Source organism: Moschus berezovskii, chromosome 1, assembly GCF_049115385.1.
Source record: "Moschus berezovskii isolate FMDL1 chromosome 1, NW_MosBer_1.0, whole genome shotgun sequence".
NCBI classification, from domain to species: Eukaryota; Metazoa; Chordata; class Mammalia; order Artiodactyla; family Moschidae; genus Moschus; species Moschus berezovskii.
The window spans coordinates 40193409-40211365 of record NC_142460.1 but is presented as its reverse complement, the minus strand read 5'-3'; the positions used below and the strand labels follow the sequence as shown (position 1 = coordinate 40211365).

The window sequence follows — 17957 nt, the reverse complement described above, 5'->3', positions numbered from 1 at the left end:
GTGAGGTGTTTGTACTATAATAGTATTAGTATCAAAGTGGGAAAATATAGCCTATGAGGTAAAAATAATTTTTTTCCATTTTACAACTTAAATCTTTAAAAAAATTTTAAGTACGACTGCCTTTAGGAAATAGTCTTGATTCAGCATTTAAATTTAGTCATGTCATAATAGTATTACATGGTTTAAAACTGAGAAAGTAAGTAAATGTCATGCATTTAGCAGATTCTTTAAATTACTATGCTATAATTGCTGAGGAAAAACGAAATCTGTTTATTTTTAATTCTTGGAAGGAGTGGTTAAATATGGGAAGGATAGAAAATAAATGTAAATGAATATATATATTTAAACGCAGACCTCTTCTTGAATAAAAGTGTAAATGCTAAAGGAGTGTGGAGTGTTGGAGTGATCAGAGTGTGAGGAAATTTTCAAGGGATTGTTCTAGTTTAAAAAACTCTTTTTGAGCATTTTCTCAATTTTATGTGAAATGCCTTGTTACTTGAAAATTGACCATACTTGAACTTAATTCTTTCAAATAATGGCAAGGGTTTTTGTTTTTTCAATTTCTTCTCTCTCTCTCTTTTTTTTTAAAGTGTAAAATCTGTTATAAACAGGGCTAAGGTGTAAACAAACCTTGCTAACTTTTTGTCATCTATTGGTTGTAGTTATAACAAAACATTTATGTTTTTAAATAAAAGACTCTAATGCTAAATACATAATGGTTCCTTGTTGTTATGAACTAGAATAAAACTTGTAACTAAAGGTCTTTTTTAGAAGAACTAAACATGTTTTTTTGATGACTAGAAAAATTTAGTTTTCAAATTAATGTTCCATAGAAATCACATTATAGGGAAATTTTCATATACCCAAGTACATCAGAAAATAAAGCAAATTATGTTATTTGAGAGGAGAACACATATTTGTGAACACAGTGTTTGTGAACTTTAATATTGAAGAAGTAATTACATTTTCAGTAGTTGGTAGGGCGATTATTGGCCTCAGTGTGTTTTTACTTTTCATTTTTGAGAGAAAAAGGAAACATTTCAAGGAAAGCTTGTACTCTGCATAATAAGGAATTAAGAAGTATTGTTTTGGTAACATTTCAAGCTGTAAATAAATACTGCTGGTTTCTGGGGGGAAAAAACACAAAAAACTTTTTTGTAGTACCGTTAGCATACAGTTGAGGCACATTTTTAAATACTTTTATCCCTGTTTAGACTGGATATTGTGAATTGTCAAATGAGTGCCTCCTGCCTCCAGCTTAAATGAGAAGTAAAATGATTGTGTTAGGAATTTTGCAATTAAAAATGCAAAGAGGACTAAGAAATAGTGCAAGATACTGAGATATCATAGGTATATTTAACAATCAGAAAAGAGATTGTGTGAAGTTTTTGTGTCATGACAAACTCTGTCATAGACATGACCATACAAGGCTTTTGCCCAATTTGAAATCAAATAGTAATATTCTTTCTTTCTTGATCATTAAATTCTTTTGAACTTTTTTAAAACAGGAAAAAAACAGTATATGCCCACCAGAACAAGATGTGCTACAATTAAGCAATCAAAGTATGGATCAAAAAATAAGAGGGATTTAGGTAGGTAATTTTAACATAGAAAATAATGCCACATATTGACTTAAGTTTTAGAGAAAGTAGTATAACACACTGGAGTGAGTGTTAAGTGGTAGACCCTTCACAAATTTAGAAGTATTGTATTTTTTTAAAAGTTGCTGTATTTATTTTTACAGCAGAACTTGAATTCTTTGGTAAGGATTGCACAAAAAGTGAGAAACATGTTCAAGTTCTGTCCTGGAACTCTAGTCTTAGTTATACTGCTTGACTAGTCTAAAATTGATTTTTTTATTTTTATTTTTTTAGATTTAAAGCAAAAATTATAAACAGATTCCAGTCTACTGCTCTCATCCCTGCTGAGGGTAAATCACTTATGTTGAGAAGTTTAGGATTTACTAATTGAACACTGATAATTTTTCCCATTCACCAAATTTGTTAAATAAGCAACTGCAGAAAGAAAAAAGTGAAACAGAAGTTAAATCTCTTTCTGTAGAGATTTCTAATGCATAATGCATGATTCACCAAAAGTCAGTTAAGCCTAAAAATGAGATGCTACAGTGATATGCAGATAACTTGTAGCTAATTAGATGCAGTTAGGCATACACTCTGGAGAAGGCAATGGCAAGCCACTCCAGTACTCTTGCCTAGAAAATCCCATGGATGGAGCAGCCTGGTGGGCTGCAGTCCGTGGGGTCGCTGAGGGTCGGACATGACTGAGCGACTTCACTTTCACTTTTCGCTTTCAAACATTGGAGAAGGAAATGGCAACCCACTCCAGTGTTCTTGCCTGGAGAATCCCAGGGACGGGGGAGCCTGGTGGGCTTCCATCTATGGGGTCGCACAGAGTTGGACACGACTGAAGTGACTTAGCAGCAGCAGCAGCAGCAGGCATACACTCTGTGTTAGACATACACTGTAGAATTGCTTGTATAACTTTATTTTCTGTAGTTTTAGGACAGAATGATAGCTATGGCATTTGTACTTTTTGTTGACTAATACAGATAATTTTTACTTTTTTCCAAGTCAGAAAACATGATGAAATAGATGACAAACTCAGGCTATGCCTCCTTTATTGTCCCTTTTCTTAACAGTGCTGCCATTATAAACTTAGCAGCAACTATTAAAAACAGAGCAAGACCGTTTAGAACTGAGTTGTTAATTCAGTTGCCAGTAGTTACATGTGGCAACTTAAATTTAACATCAATTTAAATAATCCTGAAGCTCAGTTTTTCTGTTGCCATAGATACATTTAAAATGGGCAATAGCCATCAACATGTAACTAGTGGCTACTGTATTGGGCTGTGTGGATAATAGTACATTTCCACCATCACAGGAAGTTTTGTTGGACATCACTGTTTTGGAGAATCTGAGTTCAGCAACAATAAGGTTGGAAAAGAATGGGAGAGTGCAGTGAGCAGCACAATTTCTATTATGTCTTCTTGCTTTTAAGTATTCTTTTAACATGACACCTTATTATGCTATTTGTCCTTTATCTGGAAAAAGTTTTCGATGGATGAAGTATATATTCTCAACTATTCTAACTAGTGCCACTATGAAGGCCACTCATTAATTTTTATTTCTATTCCAGTCTCGATATTAAACTTTACTTGCTTAACAGATATTTATTGATTTCCTAATACAAATCAAGTACTCTTTTAGGCCATTAAAAATATCAAGAAGAGTCTGAATTAGCATAGGGGAAAGACTGATGGTAAATAGTAAATAAAAATTGTCTGGTAGTAGTAATTTTATGAAGAAGAACAGAGTAGGGTAGAAGGACAGAGGTGACAGGGATGGGTTTGTAGTTCAGACACGGGGTGTGGTGTTTTAGATGGAGGGCTGGACGGAGAATGTCTCATTTATACAGATGCCCGAGGAAGCGAGGGGCTGAACCTCCAGGATATCTGAGGGAAGTGTGGCCCAGCCTGGGGTCTTGAGGCAGGAGTGTTTTTGGCTCAGAAGGTGAGTGGTGAGGACAGCAACCGTGGCTGAAGCAGAGTGAGGCTGACAATAGTCTTTTCCTCATTTCCATTCACCTGCTTATGCTCTCTTTCTTCATCTTTGCTTTTTTCTTTTAAGGGCATCCCCTTCCTTTTGGTGGCTCAGTGACTTTTTTTCCCCTCCAGCTTTTCCTCATCTCCCAGAACCACCATGTAGTTTGCAGTTCGGTCAGTTTTTATGTGCATACTTTCCTCTTCAGTGCTTCTATGTCAGTTTTTACGTGCCTACATTTGCCTTCAGTTTTTCTGCCCCAGTACATATTCTTATTACAACTTTTCTCAAACGCTTGTTCAGCACTTTTAATTCTTTATTTCCCAAACAGTTCTTTCTATTCATATCACTCTTCTGCCTAGAAATCTCTGCTGATGTATAAGCTTGGCTTACTAAAAAAAAAAAAGAAAAATGTTTCCCCTCGGGTTAGCCTTATGTAGGTGAGGAAAATAATGAAAGAACTTTCTTCCCACCTAAATCAAAATCTTACATTGTAGATGTAACTACAGTCTTACATACATTGTAATTCAATTAGATTATGGGCTAAATTGGCTCTTCTGAACTAACTTGAACTCCTTATGTTGTTTTATGTACCATTTTCATGAGAAAATGAATTATGAATGATAAATTATGTACATTTGAAGTCTAATTTATTGTTAAGTTGATGGCTATCTGTATTTCAGAGTTAGCAAAGAAATGTTTGGTATAGTTGGTGTGTAAGTTTTTAGAAGGATTTATTAAGGTGAATATTATGTTTTGATATATACATTTCTGACTTTACAGGAAAAAAATGTTTTATTTTGGGCAGTCTTGAAATGTTGGAGAGTATTGTTCATAGGTTTTTGTACTGTGATTTTTCTGCAGTGTTACTCAGCTGACACTAACATGCTTGTGCCCTTGAATTCCGTTCACATTTATTCTAATAATAAAGGGAGGATTGGTTGAAAGAAAGCTTAGTGTTTACCAAGGTTGTCCTTTGGTATTGGATGGAATTTTTTACAAAGGCTAAATTTTTGTAATTGACTTTTGCCAATTAGAAATTGTTTACTACTAAAGCTTGTTGAGCTACTTCAAATCCTAAAAGATGATGCTGTGAAAGTGCTGCACTCAATATGCCAGAAAATTTGGAAAATCAGCAGGGGCCACAGGACTAGAAAAGGTCAGTTTTCATTCCAATCCCAAAGAAAGGCAATGCCAAAGAATGTTCAAACTACCGCACAATTGCACTCATCTCACATGCTAGTAAAGTAGTGCTCAAAATTCTCCAAGCCAGGCTTCAGCAATATGTGAGCAATAAGTTCAATATGTGAACTTCCAGATGTTCAAACTGGCTTTAGAAAAGTCAGAGGAATCAGAGGTCGAATTGCCAACATCCTATGGATCATTGAAAAAGCAAGAGTTCCAGAAAAACATCTACTTCTGCCTTATTGACTATGCCAAAGCCTTTGACTGTGTGGATCACAATAAACTGTGGAACATTCTGAAAGAGATGGGAATACCAGACCACCTGACCTGCCTCTTGAGAAACCTCTATGCAGGTCAGGAAGCAACAGGTTAGAACTGGACATGAAACAACAGACTGGTTCCAAATCGGGAAAGGGGTACATCAAGGCTGTATATTGTCACCCTGCTTATTTAACTTATATGCAGAGTACATCACGAGAAACCCTGAGCTGGATGAAGCACAAGCTGGAATCAAGATTGCTGGGAGAAATATCAATAACCTCAGATACGCTGATGACACCACCCTTATGGCAGAAAGTGAAGAAGAACAAAAGAGCCTCTTGATGAAAGTGAAAAAGGAGAGTGAAAATGTTGGCCTAAAGCTCAACATTCAGAAAACTAAGATCATGGCATCCGGTCCTATCACTTCATGGCCAATAGATGGGGAAACAGTGGAAACAGTGTCAGCCTTTATTTTTTGGGGCTCCAAAATCACTGCAGATGGTGACTGCAGCCATGAAATAAAAAGATGCTTACTCCTTTGAAGGAAAGTTAGGACCAATCTAGAAAGCATATTAAAAAGCAGAGACATTACTTTGACCACAAAGGTCCGTCTAGTCAAGGCTATGGTTTTTCCAGTAGTCATGTATGAATGTGAGATTTGAACTATAAAGAAAGCTGAGCGCCGAAGAATTGATGCTTTTGAACTGTGGTGTTGGAGAAGACTCTTGAGAGTCCCTTGGACTGCAAGGAGATCCAACCAGTCCATCCTAAAGGAGATCAGTCCTGGGTGTTCATTGGAAGGACTAATGTTGAAACTCCAATATTTTGGCCACCTGATGCAAAGAGCTGACTCATTTGAAAAGACCCTGATGCTGGGAAAGATTGAAAGCAGGAGTAGAAGGACCGTCAGAGGATAGGATGGTTGGATGGCATCACCGACTCAATGGACATGAGTTTGAGTAAACTCCAGGAGTTGGTGATAGACAGGGAGGCCTGGCGTGCTGCAGTCCATGGAGTTGCAAAGAGTTGGACACGAATGAGTGACTGAAGTGAAGTGAAAGCATGTTTTGTTCCTTTTTTGAATAAGCATGTAAGAAAATCATAGATTATTTTTCATTGTGAAATTGATAACTCATTACATATTTTACAGAAATCATTCTACTAAACTCTAGAAAGAGATTAAATTTAAGATCAGTCACTATTAAAATAGCATTTTATTTTCTTTATATCTGTTCTTAAAATCATGTGTGTTTGATATGTATGTTCAGTTCATTCGCTCAGTCGTGTCCGACTCTCCGCGACCCCATGAATCACAGCACGCCAGGCCTCCCTGTCCATCACCAACTCCCGGAGTTCACTCAAACTCATGTCCATCGAGTCGGTGATGCCATCCAGCCATCTCATTCTCTGTCGTACCAGTCTCCTCCCACCCCCAATCCCTCCCAGCATCAGAGTCTTTTCCAGTGAGTCAACTCATCGCATGAGGTGGCCAAAGTAGGTTATAATAATTCAGTATTGCTGTATGGCTGTATGGTTCTAAAATAACCTATGGGAAGAAGAAGCTTTATGAACATCATGGAGAAAATTATTGTAGTTATAGTGAAACTATACTAAACCTTTTCCATTGCTTAAAGGAACAAATCTCAGAATTTCAATTAAGGACCGATAGTCTGGTCAGTCAGTCTTCCTAGATTTAAAGACTATAATTACTTTTTTCTTCCTCTGCTCACACTTAATTCCTCTGATACCAGATATGTGAGGGTTTTTTTCCCTACATATGACTAGTTCTATGACAGCAGCTGAGTGTTCTACAATTCTGACACTATTTACCTGAAGTTAGCTTCAGATGCCACAGGCTAAATTCTCAGTCCCACAAAACTCCTCCTACCCTAGACACCAGTCACAAGAAATAGGTCCCCGGGTTACCTATGTTCTGTTTGACCTGACTTCAAATTGGGAGTTCTCGTGACCCCCTCAAGTTTGATAATTTGCTATAATGACTCACAACTCAGGGAAATACTTATTAGTTTATTATATTAAAGGCTATGATAAAGGATGAACAGCCAGATGGAGAGGTGTATAGAGCATACCTCTATAGTCTGAAAAGTCCCAAGCCAGAAGTTTCTGTCTTGTGGAGTTGAAATGTACCAGCCTCCCAGCATATGGATATGTTCATCAACCTGGAAGCTCTCCAGACCTTGTACTTTGGGAATTTTTATGGCAGTTTCATCAGGTAGGCTTGTTTGTTAACTTAATCTTCAGTCCCTCATATCTCCCTAGAGGATGGGACATGAGGCTCCAAGTTGCAAGCTTCTCGTCATGACTTAGTCTTTCTGGCCCATCCTGAAGTCTGTCTGGAGCCCACCAAGAGTTATCTCTTTAGAACAAAAGATGCTCCTGTCACCTAGGAAATGCCTAGTGATATAGGAGCTCTTTGTCAGGAACTGGGTCAGAGACCAAGTATTAGAACAAAAGATCCTCCTAGGATCTTACCTTGCTCTTTGAATTGACTTGTTAATCCTTGCATGATTTAGTAACACAATGCATTGGTAATTTGGAAAAGATTTCCTTCCAAATGTTAGAAGAACATGTACATTATAAAACAAATAGAAACTGTTAATATCACTTGATTTCACCAGAAAAACCTTTGAAGTATTGGGAAGATATCACTCTCATAGTGATAGAAACAAGTTTTCTGAAGTTGCAACTTCTGCTTGAAAATTCCGTAGTTATCATTGGCAGCACATAGTCTCATTTGTTTTTCAAGTGACAGGCTTCCCTTTTTTTTGACAAAATGTCTGTCAAATACTGATGTCTGAATAATCATAGTTTGTAGTTTATCAGTTGTAATATCAAATAAAGATAGTGCTCCATGAAAAAAATTCATTGAGTTCAACTTGCAGCTCAAACAATGCACTAGTGTTTTTTTCTTTAGCAACAGCTTATTTGCATATGTAACAGAACTACTCTGCATATGTTCCATTTTGTCAGAAGTAAAAGATCATGTAAAACAGTGTTTGAGATTTCATAAAATTAGTTTTCTCTTATTAAGGATTTATTTTGGCTTTATTTTTGGAATTATGAGTGTGTATAGTTGTAATATCGGAGAAGGCAATGGCAAGCCACTCCAGTACTCTTGCCTAGAAAATCCCATGGATGGAGGAGCCTGGTAGGCTGCAGTCCATGGGGTCGCTACGAGTCGGACACGACTGAGCGACTTCACTTTCACTTTTCACTTTCACACATTGGAGAAGGAAATGGCAACCCACTCCAGTGTTCGTGCCTGGAGAATCCCAGGGACTGGGGAGCCTGGTGGGCTGCCGTCTGTGGGGTCGCTCAGAGTCGGACACGACTGAAGTGACTTAGCAGCATAGTTGTAATATAATGAATTGCAAATATAACTTGATGCTGCTACCTTGATTTGTGCTAAGACACAGTGGTTTAATGCACTGTTGTTTTGCATAATCACTGTAAATGTGACCATAGTAGGAAGGACAGATAACATCATAACATTTTTTATGAGAGCATTTTTACTTAAGGAGCCTTATAGAGTCACTGGGGATCCCCAAGAATCCATGGATTACACTTGTGTCCTGCTAGTATGGAGGGGAGACCACTGGATTTAATAATTTGAGGACTTGAAGCCTGTCTACCTTTCTTTTATTCTTGAAATGTTAGATTTCATTTCTCGCAACTTCAGTTATTTTATGAAATAGAGTTAAAAAGCATCTTGCCTTTTTGCTTTTGTGTTTCTCAAGTTACAATTGCTGAATTATGAAAAGCTCAAAATATACCTTGTTGCTATTTCTAAGTGAGTTTCTGCTCTAGCCAGCTTGGTTTACTTGTCAGTTGTGAAACAGTAAACACTTAAGATAGTTTCAAAGAAGAAATTTAATACAGGGGACTAGATTGTTTAAAAAAAAAAAAAAATTCGGTGGGAGCCCTGGAGGAAGGATCTCTAGCTCAGCTTTCTGAAATGACTCCCAGATTCTTGCTGGACTGGCCAGCCAGCGAAGCTACTCCATCTGCCACAGTCAGGGAGACAGTGAATCAGGAGACTGCCTGTGGGACAGTTGAGAACATAGCTCTGTACCTGTTGCCCAGGGAGAGCCAGCCAGGATTAGGTAACTGCCTCTAAGCTGTGCCTGGACACTGGAGCACAGAGTCTGGTTATGCTTCTACTCTCTCTCTTGACATCCTGAAGCTGGAAGCTGGAAACTGGATTGCTACTGTGGAGCAGCCCACATCTGTTCAGTCATCCTGGAAAAAAAACAGCCAAAAGCAGCAGGAGAGTGCCTTCCTCGTCATAGCTGCCTTTCACATCTCATGCTAGTATATCCGATTGGTGGAACCTAAATTTTATTCAAAACCGTAACTACCTACAAGTGAATCAGGAAAATAGGTTGGCTTGTTTTAATCTTTTCGGCTTCTGTCGTTGAAGAAAGCATACTAGGAAGATGAGACAGTGGAGTCTGAGGGGCTAATTCATCAAGTCCTCCAAACCTGTTTGCTTCTTTGTGATTTTCAAGTTATTTTCTTTACTGTATTAGTCTCTCTTTAGTCACCCACGTTTTAGTCATTTTTAATGACCATGATCTCATTTTTATGAGGCCATTTCATGCCTCTCTAGTTCTAGCTTCTTTAATCAATATTTCAGCTGGACTGAATGATGACACACACCGGTGACACCATCCATCTACAGCTGTGGTTTGGTGGACTTGTAAACCAGACGTATAAATCCTCTGGCCTGCTGTCAGGTGTATCATTGCAGTTGTTCTGTAACTCTGTTCCACATTTTACTTAATTGAATTTTTTTACACCTGCCTGTGATGCTGCAGATCTGGGTTCAGTCTCTAGGTTGGGAAGATCCCCTGGAGAAAGGAACAGCTACCCACTTCAGTATTCTGGCCTGGAGAATTCCATGGACTGTATAGTTCATGGGGTCATGAAGAGCTGGACATGACTGAGAGACTTTCACTTTATTGCACTTCTGTAAGGTTTTATTATACTAAGGAATTAAATGGCATCTGGTCCCATCACTTCATGGGAAATAGATGGGGAAACAGTGGAAACAGTGTCAGACTTTATTTTTTTGGGCTACAAAATCACTGCAGATGCTGATTGCAGCCGTGAAATTAAAAGACACTTACTCCTTGAAGGAAAGTTATGACCAACCTAGATAGCATATTAAAAAGCAGAGACATTACTTTACCAACCAAGGTCCGTCTAGTCAAGGCTATGATTTTTCCAGTGTCATGTATGGATGTGAGAGTTGGACTGTGAAGAAAGCTGATCACTGAAGAATTGATGCTTTTGAACTGTGGTGCTGGAGAGGACTCTTGGGGGGTCCCTTGGACTGCAAGGAGATCCAACCAGTCCATTCTAAAGGAGATCAATCCTGGGTGTTCATTGGAAGGACTGATGCTGAAGCTGAAACTGCAATACTTTGGCCACCTCATGCGACGAGTTGACTCACTGGAAAAGAGTCTGATGCTGGGAGGGATTGCGGGTGGGAGGAGACTGGTACGACAGAGAATGAGATGGCTGGATGGCATCACCGACTCGATGGACATGAGTTTGAGTGAACTCCGGGAGTTGGTGATGGACAGGGAGGCCTGGTGTGCTGTGATTCATGGGGTCACGAAGAGTTGCACACGACTGAGTGACTGAACTGAACTGAAGGAATTAAAAAAAATCTTCTATGGCCAACTGTTATTTCTAATATTTTTGGTATTCTTATAAGCTACTGTTTGGAGGAGGAAATGTATATAACAATAGAAGTAGACTTTTGAATCTATTGATGTATTTTATTACTAAGTGTGAAAATTTTTTTCAAGTAGTTGCATATAACCCTTAGCTAGGTGGGCTGCCCTTGTGGCTCAGCTCATAAAGAATCTGCCTGCAATGCAGGAGACCCTTGTTCAATTCCTGGGTGGGGAAAATCCACAGGAGAAGGGATAGTCTACCCTCTCCAGTACTCTTGGGCTTCCCTTGTGGCTCAGCTGGTAAAGAATCTGCCTGCACTGCAGGAGACCTGGGTTTGATCTCTGGTTGGGAAGATCCCCTGGGGAAGGGAAAGGCTACCCACTCCAGTATTCTGGCCTGGAGAATTCCATGTACTGTATAGTCCACGGGGTCGCAAAGAGTCAGACACAACTCAGGGGCTTTCACTTCACTTTCAGATGGTAGAATGCAGACAGCTTATGTCCCACTGCTTAGTCCTTTTTCTTCTTTCACTCTTATAATACTCGGATTACAAAGGAAAAAATAATTTTAACATGTCTCAAATACAAATAAACAAAAGGAATTTAAAACTTGTCCAGTATACGATATACAATATAAAACTGGTTAGTATACTAATCAGTATAATCCCAGCGATGCAAAGATAAGGTAGTAACAGCTATACTTCTTTCTCTTTCTCATCCTATTATTTTGTAATCCCCTGCTTAGCAATATGTTATGGTTTGCCATTGTTTAAATGATGATAGAGGTATAATTGATTTCTTTTGGGTTAAGGAAGTAGATCAATATATGTTGGGAAATTGGATTACAAAGCAGTTTTTCTGAATGTGGTAATAGTTGTAGACTTTATTCTTTTGAGAAAGAATACTTCCAGCATCAAGACTTTTATTCTCACTGAAGAAAACATTTCATTTAGTAATGTATATTTTCTTTTTGTGAAATGAAAACTTCTTTTTATAATTAAACGAAAAGCATAAAACAGAAAATAGAAAGCAAGAGATCCTTATACTCTCTTTTCCCCCTAATCCTCTTTCTGAAAATTAACCACTGTTAACAGCTTCATACATTCTTTCAGACTTTAAAAGTGTATGTAAATATATATGGTCAATTGGGCTTCCCTGGTGGCTCAGCAGTAAAGAGTCCACCTGCAGTGCAGGAGACCTGTGTTCAATCCTTGGGTCAGGAAGATCCCCTGGAGGAGGTCATGGCAACCAACTCCAGTATTTTTACCTGAAATCCTATGGACAGTGGAGCCTGGTGGGCCATGGTCCATATGGTTGCAAAAGAATTGAATATGACTTAGTGACTAAACAACAACATGGGCAATTAGTTTCTGGAACATAACTTTGAGAGCTCATTTAATTATTATACTTTGATAAATGTCTAGGTTGTATGGACTAACTGTAACGTGTATATGTGGGTTAATTTCGGAAAGCATAAATGTAAATGTTTAATTGTTGCTTTCAATTTTTATTATAGAACCTGTTTTTAGCAGTTTTTCTGCTTATTAGCTTTTAATCAGAGATTTCATAGTACTGAGTCTTCTCTAATGAAAAATATTTATGCTTTTAATTTTATAGGGAAGAACGTTAATTTTCAAAGTATAACCAATTTAAAATGTGTTTGCATTCTCTTTGGAGAGGTTCCTGTACAGAATTAAGTTGGTGCTGGGTTTGATTCGAAAGGGTATATTGGGTATAAAATCTCCATTAAGAATTAAGTTTCATTTTGTTTGACTTAATTTTGAGAAACATAGTTTTGCTTTTCAGATGTGATTGATCTTACTGGAGATGATAAAGATGATCTTCAGAGAGCAATTGCCTTGAGTTTGGCAGAATCAAACAGGGCATTCAGGGAGACTGGAATAACTGATGAGGAGCAAGCCATTAGCAGGTAAAAATGCAATTTGTATAGATATAAGTGCTGTTTATAATGGAAATAATAATTAACTTTAACTTGAAGAGGCACAAAGATATACTTTATTATTCTAAGTAAACTATTAGTAAACTTCAGTATTGTTGTTATATTGTATGTAACCAGAATGTTCATTTCATTTGAATCTTAAATTTAGTTTTGGAGTGGCATTTTGAGGCATTAAATTTAAGCATATATTTTAATATTATTTTGATTTTTTTTTCTTCCCTAACTCCTTTTGGATCCATTGTCCAATTCAACTTGTAATCATTTATAGCAGGGATCAGCTGACTTTATCTGTAACATGCCAGTTGTAAATATTTTAGGCTTTGTCGGCCATCTGGTTTCTGTTGCAGTTACTCAGCTCTAGTGTTATAGTGTAAAAGCAGCCACTGATAATACATAATTTAATGAGTATAGTTGTGTTCCAGTAAATTTTGGTTTACAAAAATGTAGACAGCCAGCAGAATTTGGCCCATGAGCCATAGTTTGCCTACTTCTGATCTTTAATATAATAGTACATTCATAGGTTTTTGTTTTCTTTTTAAAGAAATGAGCAAGATTCCAAGAAGTGTGATAGAATGTATCTTGTTATTTAATTACCAAAGCTGTTTAGTTTGAAACAGTTTGATCCACCAAAGGATTAAATAAGTTTGGTTTAAAAAAAAAACAAACTTTAAATTATAACAGACTATAATCGTCTACACAACTCTTTGGAGCCAGGGCAATTTAATCTTACTGTGGAAGAAATTTATCTTTGAAGAGGTTAAATGATTTTCCAAAGGTACGCAGCTAAGATGAGTCTTATGACTCCAGTGTCCTTTTCCCTGTTAACAGAGTTGTTTGGTAGCAGAATGTCCCAGCTTTCTCAGATAATTTCCCTTGACACGGTATTTAACAGGATATTTCTAAGTAATCTGAGATTATTATATGATAGATGTCTCAAAATGCTATGTTTATTAGCAAAGGCACATAATGTTTCATAGTAATACCTTTTAATGTCTCTAAATGTTACTTTGGAAACTGTTTTGTAAGATAATAAGATGGTAAGAATTAATTAAAATTCATTTGACTGTAGCTAATATCATTTAATGCTGGTAATTTTAAATGAAAATCAAAAGTGCGTTTGAATCAGTTCTAATGAGGTGGATGAAACTGGAGCCTATTATACAGAGTGAAGTAAGCCAGAAAGAAAAACACCAATACAGTATACTAACACATATATATGGAATTTAGAAAGATGCAAATGATAACCCTGTATACGAGACAGCAAAAGAGACACAGATGTATAGAGCAGTCTTTGGGACTCTATGGGAGAGGGTGAGGATGGGATGATTTGGGAGAATGGCATTGAAACACGTATGTTGTCATATGTGAAACGAATCACTAGTTCAGGGTCGATGCATGTTATAGGATGCTCGGGGCTGGCATGTGGGGATGACCCAGAGGGAGGATAAAGGGAGGAGGGAGGTGGGAGGGGGGGTTCAGGAGGGGGAACTTATGTAAACCCGGTGCAAATTCATATCAATGTATGGCAAAACCAACCAATATAATATTGTAAAATAATTTGCCTCCAATAAAAAATAAATTAACTATAAAAAAAAAAGTGCGTATCTATTTTCAGTCATTTTATTTAGGCTGATTTTTTGAAGGATTTGGAGAAATTATAAAGGTAGGTTTTGTCTTATAAACATGAATTGGAATTGATATAATTGTCTTGAATAACTATAAAATTTGATAATACTTACGCTTTGTAAGAAATATTTTAAACATGAACTACATCAGTCGAAATTCATATTTAAGGGTCATGAGGATCTATTATGTGAAAAAGAGATATTAAATGTAATATATGGCTTCCCAGGTGGCACTAGTGGTAAAGAATCTGCCTGCCAATGCAGGAGACAGAAAAGACTTGAGTTGATCCCTCGGTCTAGAAGATTCCCTAGCTGAGAGCATAGCAACCCACCTGAGTATTTTTGCCTGGAGAATCCCATGCACAGAAGAGCCTGGCAGGCTGCAGTCTATGGGGTTTCAAGGAGTCGGAACCATTGAAGCATTTTAGCACGCTCATATACTGTGATACAAATATTTTTTAAAGTACATGTATAATTTTGTATATACTGATTTACATTACTGCATAAATAGAAACAAGGCTGGAGGATTATATACCAAGTATCAGTAGTTTTATATCTTGTGTTTTGTAATTAAAATAGCATATAATAATTAGGTAAAAATAAATTGAAAGTGAAGGAGTTTATATTATTCCTAATCTTTATTATATTCACTATATGTTATATATTTTTTAAGATATTAATTTTTGTGTAAATGGAAAAAATCTCTTTAAGATAATGTTCTTTCTTATTCTTGATCTTTTAATTTTAGTATACCTTTAAATAGTAAATATTTTGCAAGTATTTTTATTGTAGATAACATTACAGAGACTTGGTATAGTGTTATATGACAAAATTTTACATAAAATTATACTCTGTTAAAGTAGGAGTATTTATTGTTGCACAGTGTAATTTTTTTCTTGATATGTGTAGGTTTTATTATATCAGGTAACAAAAAATATTAAATGCAACATGCAATAAATAAGCATATTTATAAATCACGTTGTATTAGAAATAAGGGAAGATGAGCATTCTAGTTAGACATTTGACAACTACAGTATTCTAGTGAATTTTATTAAGACTTAAGGCTCTAAATTCAAAGGGTAAAATATATTTAAACATATATTTTTTAAATGTATTTTTTAAAGTGAATTTAACTATTTGATGACAAAATCTTACTAAATAAAATCCCAGAGTCATTTGACTCTGATTGTATTTCAGTATATATACTTTAGGGCTTCCCTGGTGGCTCAGAGGTTAAAGCGTCTGCCTCCAATGTGGGAGACCCGGGTTCGATCCCTGGGTCGGGAAGATCCCCTGGAGAAGGAAACGGTAACCCACTCCAGTATTCTTGCCTGGAGAATCCCGTGGACGGAGAAGCCTGGTAGGCTACAGTCCATGGGGTCGCATAGAGTCGGACACGACTGAGCAACGGAACGGAACGGATATATACTTTAATATGAATTCACACATTTGGAATACTATGCTACTGTGTATAACTCGATATGCTAAAACCTGTCTTTTTACATCATGGAGTCCTCTGTTTCAGCACCCATAAATTTCATGGTAAAATTTCTTAAGTTGAACATGTTTAAAAGTGTACTTTTTAATATAGTTACTTTTTAACGTCAGGATTGGATGTATTTATTACTGCTCAGACAGGGAACAAGTAGAGTATGATGGATAGCTGAAATTTGTTAGTAAATTTCATGTGGCTAAGGGCTAGGCATATTTGTTGTGAAAATGGTTGCTTCATTAAGTGACTAAGTTGAGTAGAAAGTAGGGCTAGGTTCTAGTTAAAATTGTTAAAAACAGCATGCCTTCAACTGTGTCAGGAAATATGGTAGACTAAAGAAATTTTCTAGTGTAAGCAACCAAAATGTGTTGTTTCTGTTGGATGTAAAATATTTTAAGATCTCTTTAAAGTATTATAGGGTTGTTCGGATAGTAAGGGCTGTAATCAGATTAAATCAAAGTGAAACAACATATCCAAGGAAATAAGTTTGAAATGCTGAAATTCACTTTTTGACATGATGAAATTTGCTTGTGTAAACTTGAGCTTCAGTCTTGGTATCTCTATTGAATGTGGGAAAAGGAAGTCAAAGGCCATTGTCTGTAAGTAGGTGGGAAGCTTTAATAGAAAATCATTCCCCTCGTAAAGTGGTTATGTCAGTGGATGACATTCACCTTAAGGATAAATCAGAAGTATCCGCTCTCCAAAACGCCTATAATACTGCAAAGATAGATCTCTTGGCTTGAGGAGTGTTGTTAGAGGTGATGAGATTTGCCCTTGAGAAATTGTACCGTGGTTGTGCAGCAGAAATTTGTGTCACTTTAGTAATTCAGTAAATCTCTACTTGAAAAAGAACTGTGAAAATATCTTCTAGAAATGAAAATAAGAATTATTAATTTAATAGATTAGAAATAGCTAAAGAATGTGTTAGTACTCTATAAGCTATATAACAAGAAATTACCCAACATGTGCAAGATAGCTAAAAAGATAAAAAATATGGAGAAAGGTTGAATGACATGGCAAATAAAGTGAGTAGGTCTAACATACATTAATTGATGTTACAGAAGGAGAGGGAGGAGTGGGTCAGAGGCAGAATTTAAAGAGATCATCACAGAAATTTTTTAGAAGTGAAAAGATAATTTATAATTTCATGAGTCTACAAATTTCATTAGAAAAATTAAAAGAAACCCACACCTAAATTCATTATCGTGATACTCTAGAACACTTAAGACTGAGAAAAATCTTAAAATTTCTTAGAGAAAAAAGGTAGAATTATCTTAAAAATAGTGACAAATTATGCAAATTTACATGGCATTAAGACACATGAAAATAATGAAAAATGATTTTCACTGATTGGAAAAAAAATAACTGCCAGAATTCTGTGGTATGGGGTAGCCTCACCAGGGTGTTTTTCTTTTTCATTAGGGCTCTAAAGTCATCTCTGAAAGACAAAGAATTTTAATGTTTCTCATGTTCCTGGATCTGCCATGTCCCATACTCACAGATGTGAGTATCCCATACTCACAATGCCTCCACTGCTACAAAGTCGGTGTGTCCCTTTCCAGTAGTTTTAATTTTATCTTTTTTCCCCCAGTAATTTCCTACTTGTACCTGAGGTTTCACCCAGACAGACACAAGAGAAACAGTAACATTTTTGTAAAATTTACATGGACCCTTTGTACCTCCCACTTTGGCTTACATGGGGTCTTCCCAGGTGGCACACATGGTAAGGAATTTGCCTGCCAATGCAGGAGATGTAAAAAAATGCGAGTTCATTCCCTGGTTTGGGAAGATCCCCTGGAGAAGGGCATGGCAACCCACTCTAGTATTCTTGCCTGGGAAATCCCATGGACAGGGCCGCCTGGCAGGCTCCAGTCCATGGGGTCTCAAAGAGTTAGACACGACTGAGTGACAGCATGCACACATGCGCATCCTCTTCGTACCTCCCGCTTTGGCTTACATGGGCCACTGTAGAGGAACTGGATGAGCACTGCTCATCCAAGTAATCATTATTTTTACACTCCAAGATCATTCAGTCCAACAAAGAATTCTAGGTATCAAGATTGCTGGGAGAAATATCAATAACCTCAGATACGCAGGTGACACTACCCTTATGGCAGAAAGTGAAGAGGAACTAAAAAGCCTCTTGATGAAAGTGAAAGAGGAGAGTGA

General features: G+C 36.9%; 1 protein-coding gene across 5 annotated transcripts in view; it reads left to right on the top strand.

Annotated features, from left to right (window-relative positions):
* Nucleotides 1-17957, top strand: part of USP25 (ubiquitin specific peptidase 25) — a 166678-nt gene that overhangs the window by 31908 nt on the left and 116813 nt on the right. For all 5 annotated transcript variants that reach the window (XM_088836114.1, XM_088836120.1, XM_055422304.2 and 2 more), the window contains one exon: nt 12518-12641. In XM_088836114.1, the coding sequence (XP_088692240.1) occupies nt 12518-12641 (124 nt within the window). The remainder of the gene's footprint in view (nt 1-12517; nt 12642-17957) is intronic.